The sequence below is a fragment of the Rhinatrema bivittatum genome, chromosome 6 (assembly GCF_901001135.1).
Source record: "Rhinatrema bivittatum chromosome 6, aRhiBiv1.1, whole genome shotgun sequence".
In the NCBI taxonomy this organism is placed as follows: Eukaryota; Metazoa; Chordata; class Amphibia; order Gymnophiona; family Rhinatrematidae; genus Rhinatrema; species Rhinatrema bivittatum.
In genome coordinates this window covers 148,845,636-148,867,782 of record NC_042620.1, presented here as the reverse complement: position 1 = coordinate 148,867,782, position 22,147 = coordinate 148,845,636, and the positions used below count along the sequence as shown (strand labels likewise).

Genomic DNA, 22,147 nt, shown 5'->3' with positions numbered 1-22,147 from the left:
ACAAAAACTCACTTGCAAAAACTTGAACACACTTGTTATTTATTTAAACATGTTTATATACTGGCATTAGTTGTGGACATCATGCCAGTTTACATCAAAACTGGTAAAGTATGGAAGTTACATTTTAACAGGGAATTAGAAACTGGGAGGAGGGTAAATAATTAAATAGGATAGACGAGAAATAACAGTAACATTAACATTAACATGGTTCCTCCTTGTTAAAGCTCTGAAGAAAAATATGCATAGCAAAAAGAGCACAGCTGAGCAGAAGACACTCCACTTCCATCAAGCGGGCGGGGCTCTAGAATGATCCGTGGTACTACAGGAACGAAAATTAGCAGGTAAGAACCAAATTTTCCTTTCCCTGTATGTACCTGTATTATTCCATATTCCTGGGATGTACCAAAGCCCCCTAGCCAGGGTGGGACCTGGAGAGTCCCACTCACAAAACACTCTCGCTGAAAGAATGAATTTCTGGATCCCAGACATCTAGGCGATAATGTCTCAAAAATGTATGCAGCAACTTCCATGTAGCTGCCTGACAAATCTCTTGTGGCGACACCAACTGAGGCTCCATCCATGAGGCTGCTTGCAATAGAGTAGAAGGAGCCTGTAAACCGTCTGGCAGCTGGCGGCCCTTAAGAATATAGGCTGACCCAATAGCCTCCTTGAGCCACCTCGCATTGGTAGCTTTGGAAGCCTGGAGCCCTTTCTTCGCACCGCTCCACAAAACAAATAGATCAGATCTCCTAAAGTCATTGGTCACCTCCAGATCTCTCAATAAGGCCCTCTGAACATCCAAATGCCTGAGTTCCCTCACATGAGGAGAAGCAGCATCCAAATTGGGAAAAGCTAGAAGTTAGACCATCTGATTAACCTGAAAAGCTGAAACCACTTTGGGAAGGAAAGATGGAACCGTCCGTAAGGACACCCCTGAATCCGAAATCTGTAGGAACGGGTCCCTACAAGATAAAGCCTGCAGCTCTGCTATTCTCCGCCCCGAACAAATGGCTACCAGGAAAACAACCTTCAAGGTCAAATCCTTAAGAGTCACCCTACGAAGAGGCTCAAAAGGTGGTTCGGGGGGGGGGGGGGGGGGGGGGGGGGGGGGAGTGGCATCATCCCTACAGAATGGTCGCTTGAAGCAATAGCTCCCCTCACACTTTTCACAATCTGTGATATATTTGTGCCATCAAGGGTAATTTTCTCGCTGTACTAAGTACCTAGAGATCATACAACATTAAAGGATGTCGTCTCGGAAGAAATCGATAGATTTAAAGTCATTTTCGCATGAAGCTGGGGGCTCGAGATTTGCGGCCTTGCAAGAAACCTCGGAGTCGGCTGACGACGGCATGGTGGACGTGATTGTGCACCCGGAAGCAGAAGGCATAGACCTGACCGAGACCAGCGGTAGTGACCGGCACGCAGAGCCTACAAAAGAGGACTTTCGGATCTGGTTTAAAGAAATCCAGAAGGATATTAAATCTATAAAAAAGGACATACATGAGGCACTAGCGGAGATTCGCTCCAAGATAGGAGAATATGGCCGCCAGGTCGAAGATGTGGAAATTATAGTGGAGGGGCAAGTATTGGAAGTTTCTTGCCTTAAAGAGATCGTGGATCTGCACACGAGAAAAGACGAAATTATGTTCAAACTCGAAGATCTTGAAAATCGCTCCAGACGCTCTAATATTAGAATAAGGGGAGTCCCTGAAACAGAAGCGTATGAAGATGTAGGCCTCGTGGTCCGCAAGATATGCAAGGCCGTACTCAAAGAGGAGACTGAGGCTGCTGATTTTACAGACAGCGATATCTTGGATAGGGCGCACAGAGCTTTTCGTGCCTCGAAAATGAATGCTTCGAGATATAACTTGTGTGCACAGCTTTAAACTGAAAGACGCGATCATGCAGCAGGCTCGGATGGGAACCTTCACCTGGGAAGGGCACAACATAGCCCTCTATAACGATTTGGCAGCAGCCACTCTACAAAAGAGGAAGGAACTTCAGGCAGTAACAAATTTGCTTTGAAGAGACAATATCAGGTATCGTTGGATGTACCAGAGTGGTTTAGCTTTCACCATGGGAGGAATTATTCATCGCCTCCGGAATTTATCAGAAGCAGGATCAGTGATGTCAGCAGCGGTACTTACTCTTCTGAAAATGGAACTCTCTGCCCAAAAGCCTCCAGGGACAGATCGCCCTCGGTCGCAGCGGGTGGGGAAATCTGGTTCCCGCTTATGAGGGAAATCAAATGAGCAGGGCTCACCCAGAGAAGGCGTAGAGTGAGAGACAGAGATGAACAGCAACAGAGTTTTTTGATCCCAGCATTAACCGGAAGGTTTTTGATTAACTCATCTGCATAAAACAGCTGAAGATCATTCTGTCAAATTGCCCTTTGATGGTGCCTTAATGACATTAAGGTTTAATGCTTACATTTGTTTATAACATGTTTTGAGTATTAGATATTCACAGTGGGGTGTGGGGGGAGGACTTACTTTTATCCAGAGAGGGTCACTACCGATGTATTGGTAGTGGAATGTAAGTGTGGGGGGGGGGAGAATTATTTTTATTTTTGTGTGGGAAAGAGGGGGGAAAGGAAGGTTGAAAGGGAATTGTCAGTGGTTTGAGTGGGGATTTGCAAAGGGGCGGGGGGGGGGGGGGGGGGCTAATGGCATAGCTTTAGTTAGAGGAAGTCCGGATGGGGAATATAATGTAACGAGCGAAGGGAGACTAATCGACTATGATAGCCCTTAAAGTGGTATCTCTCAATGTGAAAGGGCTAAATACGCCGGCTAAACGTCAACTGATGATCAAAGAAGCTCTCTCTTTAAAAGCCTCTATAATATTTCTCCAGGAAACTCAACTGTGCAAGGAGGTATGAGAAACTGCTTAAGGCACCTCAATTTGCACACATACTATTGGCTGCTTGCACGCCTACATTCAAATATACTGGGGTGGGTATCCTAATTTCATGGGATTTAATGGTGCAGGTCGATTTGATTTACAGAGATGAGCAGGGAAGATTCAAAGTAGTCTGTATCACTATTGATAAAATGATAGTCTTGGTCAATGTGTACAATCCCAATACGCTTCAAAGAGATGTTTCAGCAGCTTGATGAGATTTTGTTAAAATTCCCAAGTGGTAAATTGATAATTGGGGGAGATTTTAATATGGTATGTAATCCTAAAATAGATTGCTCCAAGTGGGGAGGACACTACTCTACCCTGGATCGGAAAGCCCTCCAAGATTTCAGCACCAAATGGCAAGTGGTAGATATTTGGAGGGAGAGGAATTCCCCAGGGTCGAGATTACTCCTACTCCAAAGCTCATGACACATACCAGAATTGATTACTTTCTAATTGACAAGTCTCTTGTGAATGTCACTACAGATACAGGTATCGAGAGCATCACATGGTCAGACCATGCACCTGTTTGGTGGGCATCAAGAGCTCTGGGTTTGACAGTGGGCGACTGTTCTGGAAAATGAATGACTCACTGATTAAAGAGAAGGAGGTGGAAATGCAAATTAGGGCTGAAATTCAGGATTATCTAAAAATTAATGACACTAGCGATACCACTCCAGTGGTCCTATATATAGGAATGCCTAAAAGCCGTGAAACGAGGGAAAGATAGTATTAGCATCTTACAAAAAGAAAGAAAACCCGTAACACTCTTTTCTTGCGAGATTGGTTGGCAAAGGTGGAAAAAGCCCATAAACAGACTCCTACTAGGCGTCTCTTAAAAGAATTGGGGGATATCAGACACCAAATTCAAATGTTGAAGGCTGAGATGTCTAATAAGTTAGATCTAGCTCAACAAAATTATTACGAACATGGTAATAGGGTGGGGAAATCTTTGGCTCATACACTGAAAGCTAGGGTATCACAGTCCCAGATCACTAAGATTAAGGCAAATGATGGGTCAATAGTTTCAGATGGGGAGAAGATTAGGGGCCAATTTAACCAATTTTTTGCAACCTTGTACGCACGGGAAGAAAGCATCTCTGAGGAAGATATCCCACATTACTTAGATGGGATACAACTTCCTTGTTTAGAACACTCACTGATGGAAGGGATGGGTCAACTGATTTCTTCTGCAGAGGTCCTAGCTGCTATCTCTGAACTAAAACCGGGAAAGGGCCCGGGAATTGACAGATACACCCCACTCTTCTATAAAATGTTTAAGGAAGAGTTAGTGGTCCCTCTGGCTAATATGTTCAATAGCTTAGGCTCCGGGGGTCGGTTAATCAAATCAGCAGATGTTGCTGGAATCACAATCTTACCTAAGCCGGGGAAAGACCCCATGCTATGTAGTTCCTACCGGCCAATATCTCTTATCAATATCGACCTGAAGCTACTGGCAAAGATTCTGGCCAATAGATTAAAGCTAGTAATTTCCCTTTTAATTCATGCTGATCAAGCTGGTTTTATGCCTGGCCGGATGGCTGGAGATAACATCCGCAAGGTAGTGAATATTATTCATTACGCGAAACAGGAGATTCCATTGATGCTGTTCGGGGTAGACGCCAAAAAAGCTTTTGACGGGGTACATTGGCCCTTCCTATTTCAAGTAACGAACAAAGTAGGTCTAGGGGGCAGATTTTTAGCATGAGTGCGGGAACTATATAGGGAACCAGCTGCTTGCATAAAAGTTAATGGGGGTTACGCAACCAACTTCGAGATGCAGCAGGGCACACGACAAGGATGCCCTTTCTCACCGTTATTTGCCTTGTGTTAGGAACCCTTGGCAGAAAAAAAATCAGGGTTATGGGGGATATTCATGGCATTCAGACAGGAGAAGGGACCTACAAGATAGCTCTGTATGCCGATGATGTGTTTACACTAGCTACACCCGACCTCTCTTTGAACAGATTAGTGCCAGAGCTCGAGGTTTTTGGGACAATGTCGGGCTTTGAAATTAATAAAGAAAAATCAGAGCTATTACCCATTTTTCTTCCACCAAATATGATCTCTGATTTAAAAAGGATGTTGCCCTTTAAATGGGCAAATAAAACAGTCAAGTATTTAGGAGTACAGTTAGGCTCTTCCTATAAGGATTTATTTAAATTACCTTCCCCTTTTTAAATATTTAGAGAGAGCTCATGGCCTGGAATAGGTTAATGCTATCCTGGTTGGGTAGGATTGCTGCTATAAAAATTTCTTTGCTGCCTCGTTTGGCCTATTTTTTTCAGACTTTACCATGTCTCATCCCGGTCCACTATTTGCGAGGCTTACAAACCAAAATTTTCTCCTTCATTTGGAAGCGAAGGCCTCCACGGGTAGCGCGATCTGTGTTACACCAAAGTAAGACTGGAGGAGGATTGGGAGTCCCTATTCTTATGAAATTCTATGCTGCCTCACAACTGAAGGCAGTTATAGAATTTCATAATTTTAAAGTGATTAAACACTGGGTGCGTTTGGAAAATACCTTGATAAATCCCATCCAGATTAAGGATTTATCCTGGGGGCAGGGGAAGCTCCAGTCTAACCTGGATCATATCTCTCCATGTACGGCTACTACTTTAATTTTATGGAAACAATGGAGGAAAGTCTTGTTGGGTGATCGCAAATATATATACTCCACTTCCATACGGGGATGTGAGGCTTTTCCAGAAGGGAGAACAGGGACAGTATTCAAAAAATGGGAAGGTCTGGGACTGCTCAATCTGGGCCAACTGTGGTATGATCAGGGTATGGTACCCTTCAATGACATACAAGATCAACAATCTGGGTAACTATTATGCGTATGCTCAGTTACATCACCTCCTGTACACAAAAGAGGTTAGAGCAGATATTCTGAAAGGGAAAACCCTTTTTGAAGGATATTGTGACATTGCTCACTCGGTAAAAGGGGCTCTCTCAAAAATGCATATGTTGCTTAATGGGGCTATACAACATAAGTCGAAGCATATAACAGCCTGGGAGAAGGATTTGGGAACAACCCTGCCGGAGGGCGATTGGGAAGTGTGTTTTCTGCGATAAGCCGTAGCTCCATAGCTGCTCAAATGGAGGAAAATAGCTATAAACTTTTGTATAGATGGTACTTCACACCGTGCAAACTACAAAAAATAGGAATTCGTAAGGATGGCTTATGTTGGAGAAAATGTGGGCAGGAAAGATTTCTATCATATGAGTGGACATACCCTCATATTCGACAACTATGGCATCAGACGGAGAAATGGCTCTCCGAATTGTTACAGGTATCTATCACACTGCACCCACAAGAGGATCTATTGAATATTCCTGGGGATGTGGTACCTCTGACACAGCAACATTTTATTCGGGCCGTAGCCCACGCTGTTCGTGGGGAAATTATGAAACAATTGGAAAGCAACGCGAGCTCCATCATTTTCGGGAGTCACGCAGAGATTGAAATTGATTTATTACATGGAATATCTTACCGCCTTAAGAATAGACAACTTGCAACAATTCCACAGGACATGGCAAATTTATCAATGGACTATTTCTCACCCCTGTTGAGAGACTGGAGTGGGAGGATGGGGGGAGAACTGATTTGTATTGTATTGTGATAGATAACATAACAGTGCATAGATATAGATAACTATGTTCCATTCTTGATATATTGGTATCATTGCTGTGGCAACATAGTTCTGTGTTGTCATGACAAATTTTTTTTGTACTAATTTGCAATAAAAACCAAATAATTACAAAAAAAAAAAAAAGGTGGTTCACACAAAGCTCGAAGGACCAGATTAAGATTCCAAGATGGACAGACCTTCTGTACCGGAGGATGTAAATTCTTAACCCCTTGGCCTTAGGAGAGCAGAGGCCCTGTTATTTCTGTAAAGTTTAAAAAAAAAAAAAAAAAAAAAAGGCTTCTCAGGTCTGCCTTGAGCAGGAAGCAGCTGCAATGGGGCGGTAAGTCTCTCCTGGGCTCTACAGGCGGCGTTTTCACTATCGGGTCAGTGCTTTTTGGGGGACGGTTTAGCTGTGCTCTGGGGTTAGCCGCATGCTATGGTTTGCGGGCGTGCCTGCCGTGCTTGTGACATGGTTCCTGCCTGCCTCAGCCGTCTCTTTGCTCAGCGTGTGTATCGGGTGGTGAGGGGCCTTCTCTTTCTCCTCCCCCTCAAAATGCAGGCACGTCGGGCTGCCTTTGGCCACCCACCGGGGATGTCCTTTGGTCTTGGCCAGCGCAGGAACAACGGCCATTTTAGGTTCCCTGGCAGACTTGACAGCACTTTTTGGGGGAGGGGGTGGCTGGAGGACTCCTCCCCCTCAGCCCCCGTGCGGCTTTCCGCAGTGCACCCAGACCCTATAGGGGGACAGGGGAGCCTGGATGAGGCACTGCCGGTGGATTTAGCTCTGTCGAGGGGCACTTGGCCTATGTGGTCTGCTCCCCGCGGTTTCTCCCTGGAATTTATTTTACTGCTCCATCACGCTTTTTGGCACAGCAGGAAGGGTCAAGACCTTCAGCAGGTGGGAATGGCTCCTTCTCTCTCCCTCAGCCATTCACGCGGCTAGGTCTGGCTCTGTTCAGTCACAAGGTACTTTGGGCCCCATGTGCAGCGTTTACTGGGGCCACCACGGTCTGATGAAGAGACTGAGGTTCCGGAGGGTCCTCTGAGACTCCTGGGGATACAGGGCTCCCCTTGGAGTGGGTTCCGGCCCCTAATCGCGGGGCGGACAACCCGATGTGGACAAGGATGCTGCCGATCCAGATCTGGTGGACAATGTGGCTGATATGCCAGTGTCCGGGGACGATCCTAAGATTCGTTTGTTTCATCGAGAGGAATTGGCCCCCTTGATTCTGCTGGTCCTCGAGGAGCTCGGTTCAAAGCTCCCTCAGTTGGATTCAGACCTAGATGGGGTGGGCCCGGTTCTGGATGTGACCTTTTTGAACGCTGGCTTCAGCTCCCATCCTTGAGGTGCAAATCTGGTGGTCCAGATCCCTCCCTTCATGAGGCCTCCTAGGTGGCTTTTCAGCTCTGGTCAGCTGCTGCTTGTTTTTAGGGCTGTCGTCTTGCTTTCAAGCTGAGCTGGAGACAGAAAGATATTGAGGAACTGCAGGTGGCACAGTGCTTATCAAGCAGTGTCAGTTAAACTTTCTCTGTTTCCATCTGCTGGCACAGATGCATAAAACCCCAGAGTCTGGAATGATCTGGGTACGTACAGGGAACATATGCTCAATTACATAAATACAGACAAATTTAGACTCGCCTGGAAATTATTTCCTTTCTTTCTGCTACATCAGTCAAACAATTGGTGTTTAATGCTCTTTCCGGCTGAATGAGGTAGAGTACGTTTTTGTTTTCTTTTTTTAAATACCTATGACATCACTGGAATATATATGTGTAGCACACAAAGGAAAACTGGTTCTTACCTGCTAATTTTCGATCCTGTAGTACCACAGATCAGTCCAGACGCCTGGATTTTGCCTCCCCACCAGCAGATGGAGAGAGAAGTTTTGACTGACTCTGCCCTATACCCTGAGGTGCCACCTACAGTCAGTCAGTATTATAATTTTCTGCTTTGATATAGTGTAACGCCAAATAAAAACCCATACAACGTGAACCTTATCCTGGTCAAAGACCGCTAAGAAAAAAATCTTGCAACACACTCATTCTGCTGATTTATCAAATGTTCTTATACTATATGCCCCCCTTTACATGGTAAGAGTATGGGCATGTTTGGTTCAAAGTTTACAAGTTTTTCCTTTCCTCTACTCTGCGAGGGGGTGAAGTTTGGTTATAGTGGAAGTTATGGTTTATCCTTTCTGTTTGGGTACAGTGTAAAACTGACAGACTCTAGGTGGCACCTCAGGGGTATAGGACGGAGCCCGTTAACTTCTATGTCTCCATCTGCTGGAGGGGAGGCAAAACCAGACTTGCCCTTGTAGCTTAATGATACGTTCCTCTGTCAGGAAGACCCTCCCCAGTCACATGTTGAACAGGGCTCCCAGGAACTCCTGGGACTGGGAGGGCACTAGGTGACTCTTGGCTAGATTGACCATTATCTTGGTTAAGTCCTGGGTGCCGTGGCAAGACTGAACGGCAGAGCGCAGAATTGGAAATGCCCCCCCCCCCAGAATGGAAAACCTCAGGAACTTCTGGTCGGCTCGAATCTCGATGTGTAAATATGCTTCGGTCAGGTCCAGAGATGCTAGGAACTCACCTTCGCGCACAGACGCCACGACCACTCTTAGGGACTCCATGCGAAACCAAGGAACACGAAGTCAGTGGTTGACCCTTTGTAAGTCCAGAATGGGCCGAAACGTGCAGTCTTTCTTGGGTACAATGAAGTAGATGGAATAACGGCCCCTCTGCTGGAGGGACTGGAACAATGGCTCCGGACCGCTTAGGCACTGTAAGGTGTTCCGCACTGCTGGCGCTTCTGTGCGTAAGAGCATGGAGAGATGAGAAAGCAGCCGCGAAGGCATCATGCAAAATCTAAAGTGTAGCCTTGTCTTATCAAACTGAGGACCCACTGGTCCGATGTTATTTTGGCCCATTCCTCGACAAAGTGAGACAACCTGCCTCCCACAATGGGAACAGAGGAACGGGCCCGGCCTTATCTCATTGAGAGGAGTTTGCTCCCCCTGCAGCCTGGGAGGATCCTGGTCTACCAAGGCAACACCCTCGAAAAGACTGGGACCAGGACTGTTGTCTGCTCGAGAACTGTCAAAAAGAAGAGCCTGAAGAGCGGAAGGAGCGAAATCTATGATTCCCACGGAAATGTGACCTGGGTGGCAAGGATCCCCTCGCCTTAAGCCTGTCCTACGGCCGCCGATGGATCTTATTCTCCCCCAAGGATTGAATTATGTCCTCAAAGTCCTTCCCAAAGGGCAGGGAAGAAGCTCAGCTGAGCCTTGAAAGAGACATCCGTGGACCAGATCCTTAACCAAAGGAGTCTGTGGGCAGAAATAGCCGAAACCATCGACCTGACTGAAGTTTGCAAGAAATCAGTGATTGGAGAGAACGGAGACAGACCCAACCAGCTCAATAGAGAAAACGTTTTTTTGTTTTTTTTAATATGACCTGAGATGGTGTGCACGGGTCTTGTGCTCCGAGGAGTGAGCTGGGCTCCCCCAGTATCACTCCCAAGTGCTGCAGTCAGCTGGGCAGAAAGGTTCTCAACCCTTAACCCCAGGAGCCTCTACTACCAGGAGGGATGGTCCCCTTCAGGACCTGCCGACTCCCTGGGAGGCTAAAAACTCCTCCTCCAAATTCCTGTTTTCTCTTTTTTTTTTTTTTTTTTTTTTTAAACTATCCTCACTGGAAAACTAATCTTCCTATTTCTTTTTTTTTTTTTTTTTTTTTTTTAACTACAGACTAACTACAGAAGGCTTTGCACCTCCACCATCTGCTGGAGACAGTGAAATACTGTCGGACTGTAGGTGGCACCTCAGGGTACAGGGCAGAGTCAGTCAAAACTTGTGTCTCCATCTGCTGGTGGGGAGGCAAAACCCAGGCATCTGGACTAATCCGGGTACGTACAGGGAACCTAAGTTTGCCAGTTTCCTACTGCCAAAGCAAATAATTGAGTAAAAAAATTGCAAAAAAAAATGTCTAAAGCTTCTCAATTGTATTTCATTTATTCAATGTTAAAGATCCTTCTCATAAAAGAACAATATTTTTTATATTTTTTTTTTAAAACTAAGTTTCTTTTTCCTTATTTTTTTCTTTTTAATATATTACTTCCTAAGTGGATTTCTGGTGTAGCAGAAATAAAGTTTTAGAGATATGGAAACTGCTTCACCACTGGCACTTCCTCAGGATTCAAAAGATTATATTATTAAATACCTACAGTACTTGAATGTAAACTGGTGTGATATCTCAATTGAGATCGAATGTCGGTATATAAAAATAATAAAATAATAAATAAATAAATTAGGAGGCACGACACCATCCAGAGCCCCTTTCCAAGCCCTCCAAATCCTCCCTGGACCCACTCTAGAAGTCTGCCAGGCCAAGCAATCTTAGGAATCTCTAAGAACCCTGTTGCTTGTCCACTCTTGGTCTTTTAGCCAGCCATGGACCTTCTGGGGTTCGAGAGCTCTTCCCTGCCGCTGGAAAAAAAAAGCCTCATGGAGAAGCAACACAAACTCCTACGAAAAGGCCTGCAGCTCCTCTGAATCATCTTCTGGAATCTCTTCAGTGCCCTCCAAGTCCCCCTGCAGGATTTGAAACAGCCAGGGAAAGTGAGGGATGAACATCCCTTTCCTCTGAGGCCACCCGTGCAGAAAACCAAGATGACCACTTTCCCAGCTTGGCTGCCCCCTGATGAATGCATTTTTGTTTCCCTGATAACACTGACAGATCTGCTGGAGCTGCCCTCTCCCCCAGAGATGCAGTGAATGCAAAGTCCTGCAGAAGTCAGCTGTGCCCACAATACTCTGCATGAGTGGCAGGATCTCCCTTGACTCTTAGCCAGTGCCATCTTTTGTTTCCATTAGGTTTGCAGTACACTCTCCTCACCCTCAGGAACAGCAGACTGAACACCTTCTGCCTTAGCAGTGGTTACTAATCACCAGCAGAGAACAATGCTGTACCTCTCTCTAAAGCTCCCACCACCAGTACTCACAGATTTCTATCTTCTGACTTTTTTTTTTTTTTTTTTTTTAACTTTATAAGAAAAGAACAAAGATTTACTTTTCTGATGTTGCAGATTGCTGGAAACAAAGGACTATCTGGAGTTCTGAGGGAACTGGACAGGAAAATTGGTTCTTACCTGCTAATTTTCATTCCTGTAGTACCACGGATCAGTCCAGACTCCTGGTTTTACCTCCCCTCCAGCAGATGGAGAGACAAGTTTTAAACTGACTCTGTCGTATACCTGAGGTGCCACCTAGAGTCTGTCAGTATTACACTGTACCCAAGTAGAACGAGAAGAAAACCATAACTTCCACATAAACAACCTCCCCCCGAAGAGGAGAGGGAATGAAAAACATGTAACTAAATAAACCAAATCATGTCCAATAATTATTACCCTGAAAAGGGGGCAATAGGTAACTTGGAGAAAGGTTGCTAACTACTGGCCGAGCGGACTATCCATATATCCCCATGGCTGGGACTCTGGACTGATCCGTGGTACTACAAGAGCGAAAATTAGAAGGTAAGAACCAATTTTCCTTTCCCTTTATGTACCCAGATCAGTCCTGACTCCTGGGATGTACCAAAGCTTCCCTAATCAGGGTGGGACTGAAAGAGTCCTGCTCTGAGAAGACTAGCTCCGAAGGAACCGGGCTCTGGAGCCCAGACATCAAGCAGATAATGCCTCGCAAAAGTATGTGTAGATTGCCAGGTAGCTGCCCTACAAATCTCTTGCGGCGCCACCTACTGGCATTCCACCCACGAGGCTGATTGCGATCAAGTAGAATGAGCTTTAAGTCCAACAGGAATCAGACGATCCTGCACGAGGTATGCAGAGACAATAGCCTCCTTCTGCCAACGTGCGATAGTGGCCTTCGAAGCTTTATGACCCTTCCTGGGTCCACTCCATAGGATGAACAGATGGTCTGAGAGACTAAAACTGTTCGTAACCTCCAGGTAATGCAACAACACTCTCTTTACATTTAACTTCCGTAAATCTCTGGCCTCTGGCGTAGAAGAATCCAGGTCCACAAAGAAAGGAAGCTCCACTGACTGATTCAAATGAAAGAAAGAGACCACCTTCGGGAGAAAGGAGGGAACGGTTCTTAAGGAAACTCCCGAGTCAGAAACCTGCAAGAAAGGCTCCCTGCAAGATAGGGACTGAATCGCTGAAATACGCCTTGCTGATGAAATAGCCACCAGAAACACAACCTTCAACGTCAGGTCCTTAGAGTCGCCCGTTTCAATGGCTCAAAGGGAGCATCACAAAGAGCACGGAGAACCAAATTCAGCTTCCACGAAGGACAGGGGTTCCGGACCAGGGGGCACAAATGTTTAACCTCTCTCAGAAACCGAGCCACGTCCGGATGAGAGGCTAGTGCAACCCCCAGCACCTTACCTCAAAAACAGCCAAGCCACCGCCACCTGGACTCGTAGGGAATTAAATGCTAACCCTTTGGACAAACCCGCCTGTAAGAACTCCAGAACATTCGGAACTGAAGACCTGGACGGTTGTATGTCATGGTTCAGACACCAGGATTCAAACACTCCTCAAACTGTAACGTAAGCTCAGGAGGTAGAAGTTTTACGGGAATGCAAAAGCGTGGCAATAACCACAAGCAAGTAACCCTTATTCCTCAACCTCTGCCTTTCAAAAGAAATGCCGCTAAACAGAAGCGATCTACCTCTTCGAAACAAACGGGACCCTGATGCAGGAGATGCGGAGACTGTTGAAACCTCAGTGGTCCGTCGACAGATTCAGAAGATCTGCAAAAACCACAGACACCGCGGCCACTCCAGATCCATGAGAATCACTTTGCCTGGATGAACTTCGATTTGGCGCAATACCTTTCCGACCAACGGCCACAGTGTAAGAGACATACACAGGACATCCCTTGGCCAGGGAAGGACCAGAGCATCCACTCCCTCCACTCCTGGTTCCCATCGCAGACTGAAGAAGCGAGGAACCTTGGCATTTCGCTACGTCGCCATGAGGTCCATGGATGATATGGTCCAGCGCTTGCACAGAAGATGAAAGGCTTTGGAAAGTTCCCACTCCCCCGGGTCTAATTGGTGAGGGCTGAGGAAATCAGCCTGCACATTGTCTACCCCGCCCAGGTGATCAACATCTGAGCTTCCGCTGCCACTGGACGTCTCCTGGTTCCTGACGATTGATGTAAGCCACCGTCGTTGCATTGTCAGACAGTATTCTCACCGACCGACCCTCCTCTAAGGGCAGGAGGGCCTATAGCACCAACCGAACCAGCCTGGTTTCCAAACAATTGATCGACCAGGAGGATTCAGTCTTTGTCCATTGACCCTGCACCTCCGACCCCAGGGCACACTGCTCCCATCCGGCAAAGCTGGCATCGGTAGTCACCACTATCCAGGAGGGCATCTCCAAATCAACCCCCCCAACGCAGATTGTCCGGACAAAGCCACCAGAGGAGACTGGAGCACGCAGAGTCTGTCAGTGGCAAGCGAAGCTGAAACTGCTCGGGAAAGCGGATTCCAGTGGGAGAGCAATGCTGACTGAAGATGATGCATATGCGCAAACGCCCATGGTACCAGTTCAAGTGTGGAAGCCATCGACCCCAGAACATGTAAATAATCCCAGGCTCTGGGCCAAGGCATGGACCTCAAGGATTCCACTTGAGTGAGAAGCTTGGATAGTCTCTCTTCGGTAAGAAAAACCTTTCCCAAGATCGTGTCAAACCGGGTGCTCAGAAACTTCAAGGACTGGAAAGGAACCAGATGACTTGTCGGGATTGACCACCCAACCTAACTAGGTCAGCCTCTGTAGCACCCTGAGGACCGCCACCCTGCAAAGATCTTCCAACTTCGCTCGAATCAGCCAATTGTCCAGGTAGGAATGCACCAGTATGCCCTCCTTTCGCAGAGCCGCTGCCACCACAACCATCACCTTGGTGAATACCCTGGGTGCCGTTGCCAGACAATGGCAGGGCACAAAATTGAAAATGTTGCCCGAGAATCGCGAACCATAGATACTTCTGATGATCAGGACGGATGGGTATGTGCAAGTAAGCTTCAGTCAGGTCCAGAGATGCCAGAAATTCTCCTTTGTGCACGGACGCTATTACTGAGCGCAGTTTCCATCCGAAAACGAGGCACCTTTAGCATCCGATTGACCCTTTTTAAGTCTAGAATGGGGTGAAAAGTGCCCTCCTTTTTCAGCACTATGAAGTAGATGGATGTTCTCGCCTGAGCTCTCCTGTGGGAACCGGAACGATGGCACCCAGATCCTGGTAATGCTTCAGGGTCTCTTGCACTGCCCGCCGCTTTTGATGGTAAGAGCATGGAGAAACCATGTAGCGTTCGTGGACCGGACGAGCAAAATCTAAAGCGTAGCCGTGTTCTATTATGTTTAGGACCCATTGAGCCAATGTCACAGTGGTCACTCCACTAAGAAAAGGGACAACCTTCCCCTTATTCTTGGAACCAAGGAGTGAACCGGCCTCGCTTCATTGTGTGGACTTGGGTCCCCCATGAGTCTGGGGGGCTCCTTCTCTGGAGGGCCGCCGGCCCCAAAAGGACTGGTTCCATGAGGTTTGGTGAGGTGAGGATCGAAAACATTGATTTCCCCGAAATCTCGCCCACTGAGGAAAGGAGCCTCTCGTCCTGGGCCTGTCCTCCAGCAGCTTATGGACCTTGTTCTCCCCCAGTGACTATAATATCCTCCAATTGCTGTCTGAAATGCAGTCTCCCCTTGAAGGGCAGAGAACCCAGTTGAGCTTTAGAAGAAACATCCGACTATCAATTCCAAAGCCACAGGAGTCGGCGGGCCGAGAGCAGAGACCATCGTCCTTCCTGGACGTCCTCAAAAGATCATAAAGTACATCCGCACTGTAAGCCACCGCAGCCTCCAGCCGACTGGCCTGCTGTGCCTGAGTGTCCAAAAGGGCTAAAGCTGACTGCAAATCCTGCACCCAGCGGAAATTGACCCGCAGCGCGAAACTGCTGCACATAGCAGCCCAGTCTTCTTGAGTTGTACCTCCAACTTGTGGTCCTACAAGTCCTTCAAGGCCATGGCTCCCATCACCAGGATGGTGGTCTTCTTTGTCACCACTGACATGGTAGCGTCCACCTTAGGCACCTCGAGGAAATTCAGCACAACCTCTGGAAGCGGGTACAACTTGTCAATAGCTCGACCTACCTTCAGACCCAATTAAGTACTTGCTTGATCCAAATAAAACAAAGAGGGAGAAAGTAGACTTTCCCCAAACAATCTAGCTGACTAGAGGGGAGCCGCATGGTCTGCCATCTGCATCTGCTGGAGATAGAGAAATACTGAAGGGATGCAGGGTGAGCACTGTCCTGATATAGGATACTCTTTAGTTTTTTTTCTCCATCTCCATCTGCTGGACAGGAGGCTCAACCCACTGTCTGGACTAATCCGGCTACGTACAGGGAATAGTGAATTTAAATGCATGGACTGTTTCTGGACCAATGATTAAAGATGACCCTATAGCGGTTAAAGTTGGTGCAGCAATGCTCACATACCATGGGGTGTTATGATGGTCCGTGAAGTACTATCAAGAAAGATTTAAGCAAAAAAAAAAATACATACAAAGGGATTGAGATTCCGGTGAAGAAAGGACTTGTTAAACTTAGAACACTTTGGTTGTTAACGTTTTGTTTACTGAATTACATTGGGTCTCATTAACCAAGAGAGGAATACACTTCAATAATATTTTCAAAGGGAAACAGGATCTCAACCTGACATCTTATATAGAAGGCAGTATGGCCAACATTGCAGGCATCACTACCTACTAGATTTCCATCAACCACAGACATGAGAGTCCTAACATAGGACTCTTACATCATAGCCATGAGGCACAAAGCAAAAGCACAACCAAATGAGAGAAACCCATACAATCCTATGAGATAGTTCTGTATGCACTGCCTCCATTGCATGCAAATCTCTCATTTATAGTCATTGTGGATATCCTGAAAACATGACTGGCTGGGTGTATACCGAGAACTGGGTCAAGAACCATTGGTCTAAAGAACGAATTCTTTTCCAATAAAAAGGAAAGAAAGGACAAAGAACTTACCTTAGCCAAGTTAGAAATAATTTCTCTGCCTTCCACTCTGGCATAATAGTCTTCATCAATCAACAGTGGTTCAATAACCACAAGAATCTGTGAGGGATAAATGAATGAATTATTAATTTATCTAGATGTAGATGCATCTTGTAAAGTGTAAGGTGTCCAGAGCAAAGATATTTCTAAATATCCCTCCATTATTGGAACAATTTACCTTCCTCCTACAAACCATGATGCTTTGGCTGGCTGTAATAATTTCTAATGTGTGAGCCACAGTCATTTGAACAGCAGGATAAAGCATTTCTCGCTAAGCTTAAGCATCGTAAGACTGGCATATGAGGTCAAGTCACTGCAGAATATAAGCTTCAGATTGTTGAAGTAAAATCTAACAACCCTAGACCTTCAGCAAAAATAACCTTGAAAAAAGATCCTGAATACAAATTGTATTAATGTTTTTCTTTTTTGTTTGTTTGTTTGAGGGGGAGTGGGGAGGCAGAAAGGGAAGGCTTTTATGATTAAAAACAAATTCAACATATATGAATCGAAAGTGCCAAGTGAGCCCCAATCCTTCTTAACTATTGTAATAATGCATTATCACTGAACAGTTAAGTCCAAAAAGACAAATAAGTAAATATTATACAGCATACAATTAATATAGGATTCCACCATAACACTCAAAATCATTTCAGTCAAGTGCTTTTCCAAAGTACCTTATGCACGTATGGTCGAACCAAGTCATCCAGTTTATACAAGATTCTGTCAATGACTTTGACAAGCAAGTGTCGCTCTTGATCTTCAAGTGTTGGTGACATCAGCAGAGGCAAAATCTGGTTGAACAGGGGGCCAGCTCCAAATTCACGCGCTTTATCAGTTATCTGACGGAGAGCAGCCTATAAAATGAAACAACAACAAAAAAAGTGGCTATAAAATTGCATTAGACAATCAATTTTCACTAAACATCAGGCAATATAACTACCTTTCTCATTGGAGGGGTACCATTCTTTATTTTCAAGAGTAATTTCATGATTTTTCTCTCTTTCTGCTCTTCAGGACTAAGTGTTGATTCATCGACATCAACCTATTAAAAATAAAATGTGAACCAGTTTATTTACACAATGCCATATCTTTCCCACCTTACCTTAAGTAAAAGCCTTATATCTGACTTTAACTTTATGTACCAGCAGTTTATCAAAGTACTGGATATCGTCTGGTTTGAGGAAGGGCAAATTTCCTGAGGGCTGATCATTCATATTCTTCATGGTTCTATCCTCAGATTGCATATGGAATCCAGTCAAACCACCCAACGGTGTTGGAGTTGCTGTCAGTTTACGAGCTGGAGTACGAATGGGGACATAACCAGCTGGAGGGGGGAGAACCTAACAGAGAATAAAAAAAAAAAGAGATGTGTGAGAGTAATGCAGGAAATAAAAACATACTAGTGATGCATATTACTAACCTACAGGCTGATTCAGTAAAGTCCCCGGGAGAGCAGCTCTCCCGGCGCGCGCACAGGCCACTTGCCTGTGCGCGCGATGCAGTATTTAAATTAGGCCCGGTGCTTTTCTGTGCACTTTCCCGGTGCCCGAAGAAATTAGCACCTACCTTTGGCGAAAGGCCCGACACACTTGAGAGGGAAGGGAGAGTCCAAGAGATAAAGAAAAATAAGTGGTTTTTTTGTTTAAATCAAACTTGTCCTGCAGTATGTTGGTCCTTGCCTTCTGGGGTGAGTGAGCCGGGCTCCCCGGTTTCACTCCCAGCGCTGCCACACCAAAGGCATAGGGTTCTTAACTCCTAGCCGCAGCTGCCTCAGTAACCCTCAGGACCTGACGACCCCCTGGGAGGCGGACAAGGGTCTCCTTAGTCCTGTTTTCCTTTTTTTTTTTTTTTTTTTAAACTGAACCTAACCAAAATTAATATTAGCCTTATCACTCAAACTAAGTATTCAAACCAGACTGTAGGTTTTGCACCTCCACCATCTGCTGGAGACAGAGAAATACTGATGGACTGTAGGTGGCACCCTGAAATATAGGGCAGAGTCGGTCAAAACTTCTGTCTCCATCTGCTGGAGGGGAGGCAAAACCCAGGAGTCTAGACTGATCCGGGTATGTACAGGGAACTTAAAATAATATAAGAAAGCAATAAACAGGTCTATCCAGTAGCTCAGTGGCAGTGCTGCATTCTGCGATGTGGAGAACATGGGTTTTAATCCCAGATCAGGTGTTCCACTCCTCAGGCTGACTGGGGCTGGAGATGATGGGATTCCTATTCATTCAATAGGGACATCTAGTAGTCAGATTCACTGTCTATAATTGCAGGGTTCCAGAATGAGCGCATGGCACATGGCCCCCTGCTTTTGCAATGACTGGTAGTATAAAATAGGGGAAAACTCTCCAGGTAGTTACTAATGGAAGATTCATGGCTCCAGATTCAGCCCTGGTTCCAAATAAGCAAAAGCAACACCACTCAAAAAAAAGGTGTCAAGTATTTGCTGTTTCCACTTTTCAGCAGTAAAGGAATAACTTGTTTTGGGTTAATTACAGCATATGACAATGGTTTTAGATGCAATATATGAACCACATTATAAAAAAAAAAAAAAAAAAATGAGTAAAAGTCAGGACTCTAGGGGAGGTAAAAATGAATAAAACTTTGCAAATACACATTCTGTAGTAGATAGGTTTATATTAAACATTTTTGCTTCGATGCAAAAATATTTTTAACACTAATATAAAAGGAAAGGAAAATTGGTTCTTACCTGCTAATTTTCATTCCTGTAATACCACAGATCAGTCCAGACCAGTGGGTTTTGCATCCCTACCAGCAGATGGAGTCAGAGAAACAAAACTTTGAGGCACTGCTACATAACAGGGTGCCACCTGCAGTCCCTCAGTATTGACCAAGCCAAGCCAAGATTAATCTAAACACCCCTCAAACATGCGGAATCACAAGGTTGGAAAACCCTAAAACTGAAAACTTTGCACGTCTGCAATGAAACAAAACAAGACCTGGAACATTGCAGATCCTGTCCAACAAAAATACTCCTCAAAGCCAAACGTTTAGCTTAATAATATCTTCATTTTTCTTCTTCCTTTTTTTTTTTTGGAACATGGTAGGACAAAATCCATTCTTTCGGAGTCAAATGGGTTGGTCTCTGGACTGATCTGTGGTATTACAGGAATGAAAATTAGCTGGTAAGAACCAATTTTTTCCTTTCCTGAACATACCCAGATCAGCCCAGACCAGTGGGATATACCCAAGTACCCTTAAACTGGGCAGGAACCCGAAAGACCTGCATGCAGAACACACTCAAAGGACGCCTCATCTTGCGCACTCACTTCTAATCGATAATGTCTGGTGAAAGTATGAATCGAGGACCACACCGCAGTTCTACAAATCTCTTGGGGCGACAGCAGCTCACACTCAACCCAGGATGCAGCCCGCACCCTTGTGGAGTGCGCTCTCAAACCCACAGGAATTTACCAACCTTTACAAGTGTAAGCAGATCCAATTGCCTCCTTAAGCCAATGAGAGATGGTAGCCTTAGAGGCTTTGTCCCATTTCTTCACTCCACCATACAAGACAAAGATGATCGGAATGCAAAACGCATTCATGATTTCTAAATAGCATAAAAGAATCCTCTGCACATCCAAAATATGCAACTCCCTATCCTGAGGGGAATCTCTCGACCACCCCAGAAACCCTGGCAACTCCACCGTCTGATTGCCATGGAAGGAGGACACCATTTTCGGCACACAGGAAGGCAGTGTTCACGACACCCTGTCGTTATAAATCTGCAAAAACGGGTCCCTATAAGACAGAGCCTGAAGCTCTGAAATCCTCCTAGCAGAGCAAATAGCCACCAAAAACACCGCCTTCAGCATCAAATCCTTCAGGGTCACTTCGCAAAAGCTCAAATGGGGCTCCACACAGGACGCGAAGAACCAGGTTTAGACTGCAATCTGGACAAGTCTTGCGCACCCCAACACAGACAGGCCCCTCTGCATCAAGCTGGCGCATACAGCCGAAGACTCAAACGCGGAGACCTTAAACAACAGTTTCCGCTGCACCTCCAGTCTGCGGTCCTGAACATCCTTCAGGACAGCTGACCCCGTCACTGGAATTGTCTTCTTGGTAACAGCCGAAACTGCGTCCACCTTCGGAACCTTCAGCAGGTCAAGGGCTTCTTCTATCAAGGGATAATGCTTAGCCATCACTCTGCCCACCTTCAGTCCCGCGTCTGGGAAGTCCCATTCCCGGTTCACCAACTTCTGGATCTTCTTCGGCAAAGGAAAGGCACTTGTGGGCCCTGTAAGCCCATCCAGGACCGGATTGACCCCTTTGTTGTCAGACTCCTCCTGAGTGACCTTCACGCCTAACTCCTCCAGAACCTGAGGAATCATAGGCCGCAGCACTTTCTGCCTGAAGAAATGCACCACTTGTGGATCATCCCCTTCAGGCACCGGGAACTCACTTGGATCAGAGCCATCCACATCGGGGGTTGGTGTTGCTGCCGGATCCATCCATTCATGATCGAAGAGGTCCTCCTGCGAGTGATATGAATCCTCACAATCCCCGGGAGTGCTGTCTGCCCCCACACAACAACCCCAGGCGCCAGAGAATATCACCAGCCCCCTGTGAGGCCCTCCTGGGCTTTTTATATGAGGGGCAGTGGAGCCGCTCTGCAGCCCATTTTCTCCCGAAGCCTCTCCTGGCTACGTAGGCCTCATGTAAAAGGAGAATAAATTCTGGGCAAAATCCCCCAAATCATCTTCCCCCAAGCCTGGAGGACTATCCATCGAATCCCCCTCCCCATTAGAGGCTCTCAGCCCCACTGGGGAAAAGGGAGGCGGGAAATCACCCTCAAACTACGACTTCCTGAGTCTCCTACTTGGCAGAAGCAGGAACAGGCCCGGCCAAACAGTGGCCTGGTTTCCCTCCATGGCCCCCCGCCCACGAGCCCTCCTGCCCAGATCTGTATTCTGGGCAGAGGGACCGGGTGTCCAGCCACGCCACAGAGAAGCCACAAGCATGGCACATGGCCATCTTCTGCTTTAGCACCACATGGGTCTCCACATGCCACACCACCTACTAGGCCGCAGACGCAGCGCCGAAGAAAAATGCAGCACACAAGCTCCGACCTAGGATACCACACCAGGACTCAAACACTCTCCAAACTCTGATATATGCCAAAGAAGTGGAGGATCCTCTAGCCTGAAGAGTAGAAATCACTGGCTTGGAATACCCCTTCAAGCGGAAATATCACCTTTCAAAAGCCAAGCCACTAGACAGAAGCGATCTGCCTGCTCCGATAAGATGGGTTCTTGACATAGCAGACCCTTCAGATAGCTTAACAAAATGGGTCCGTCTACCGCTAGCTGCATCAAATCTGCAAACCATGGACATTGCAGCCATTCCGGTACTACCAGGATCACTCGTCCCTGATGTTGCTTGATGCTACGTAATGCCCAATCTATAAGCAGCCACAGAGGAAAGATATCTAACAGGATCCTCCCACCGTCTGGACTGATCCTGGTA

The 22,147-nt window shown here is 46.2% G+C and overlaps 1 protein-coding gene across 2 annotated transcripts in view; it reads right to left on the bottom strand.

Moving 5' to 3' along the window:
• The window catches only part of SF3B1 (splicing factor 3b subunit 1), a 213,056-nt gene that overhangs the window by 86,669 nt on the left and 104,240 nt on the right, over window positions 1-22,147 (bottom strand). For both annotated transcript variants that reach the window (XM_029606052.1, XM_029606053.1), the window contains 4 exons: window positions 17,794-17,991; window positions 17,592-17,693; window positions 17,326-17,505; window positions 16,625-16,711 (listed from right to left, as the gene is read on the bottom strand). In XM_029606052.1, coding sequence (XP_029461912.1) covers window positions 16,625-16,711; window positions 17,326-17,505; window positions 17,592-17,693; window positions 17,794-17,991 — 567 coding nt within the window. The remainder of the gene's footprint in view (window positions 1-16,624; window positions 16,712-17,325; window positions 17,506-17,591; window positions 17,694-17,793; window positions 17,992-22,147) is intronic.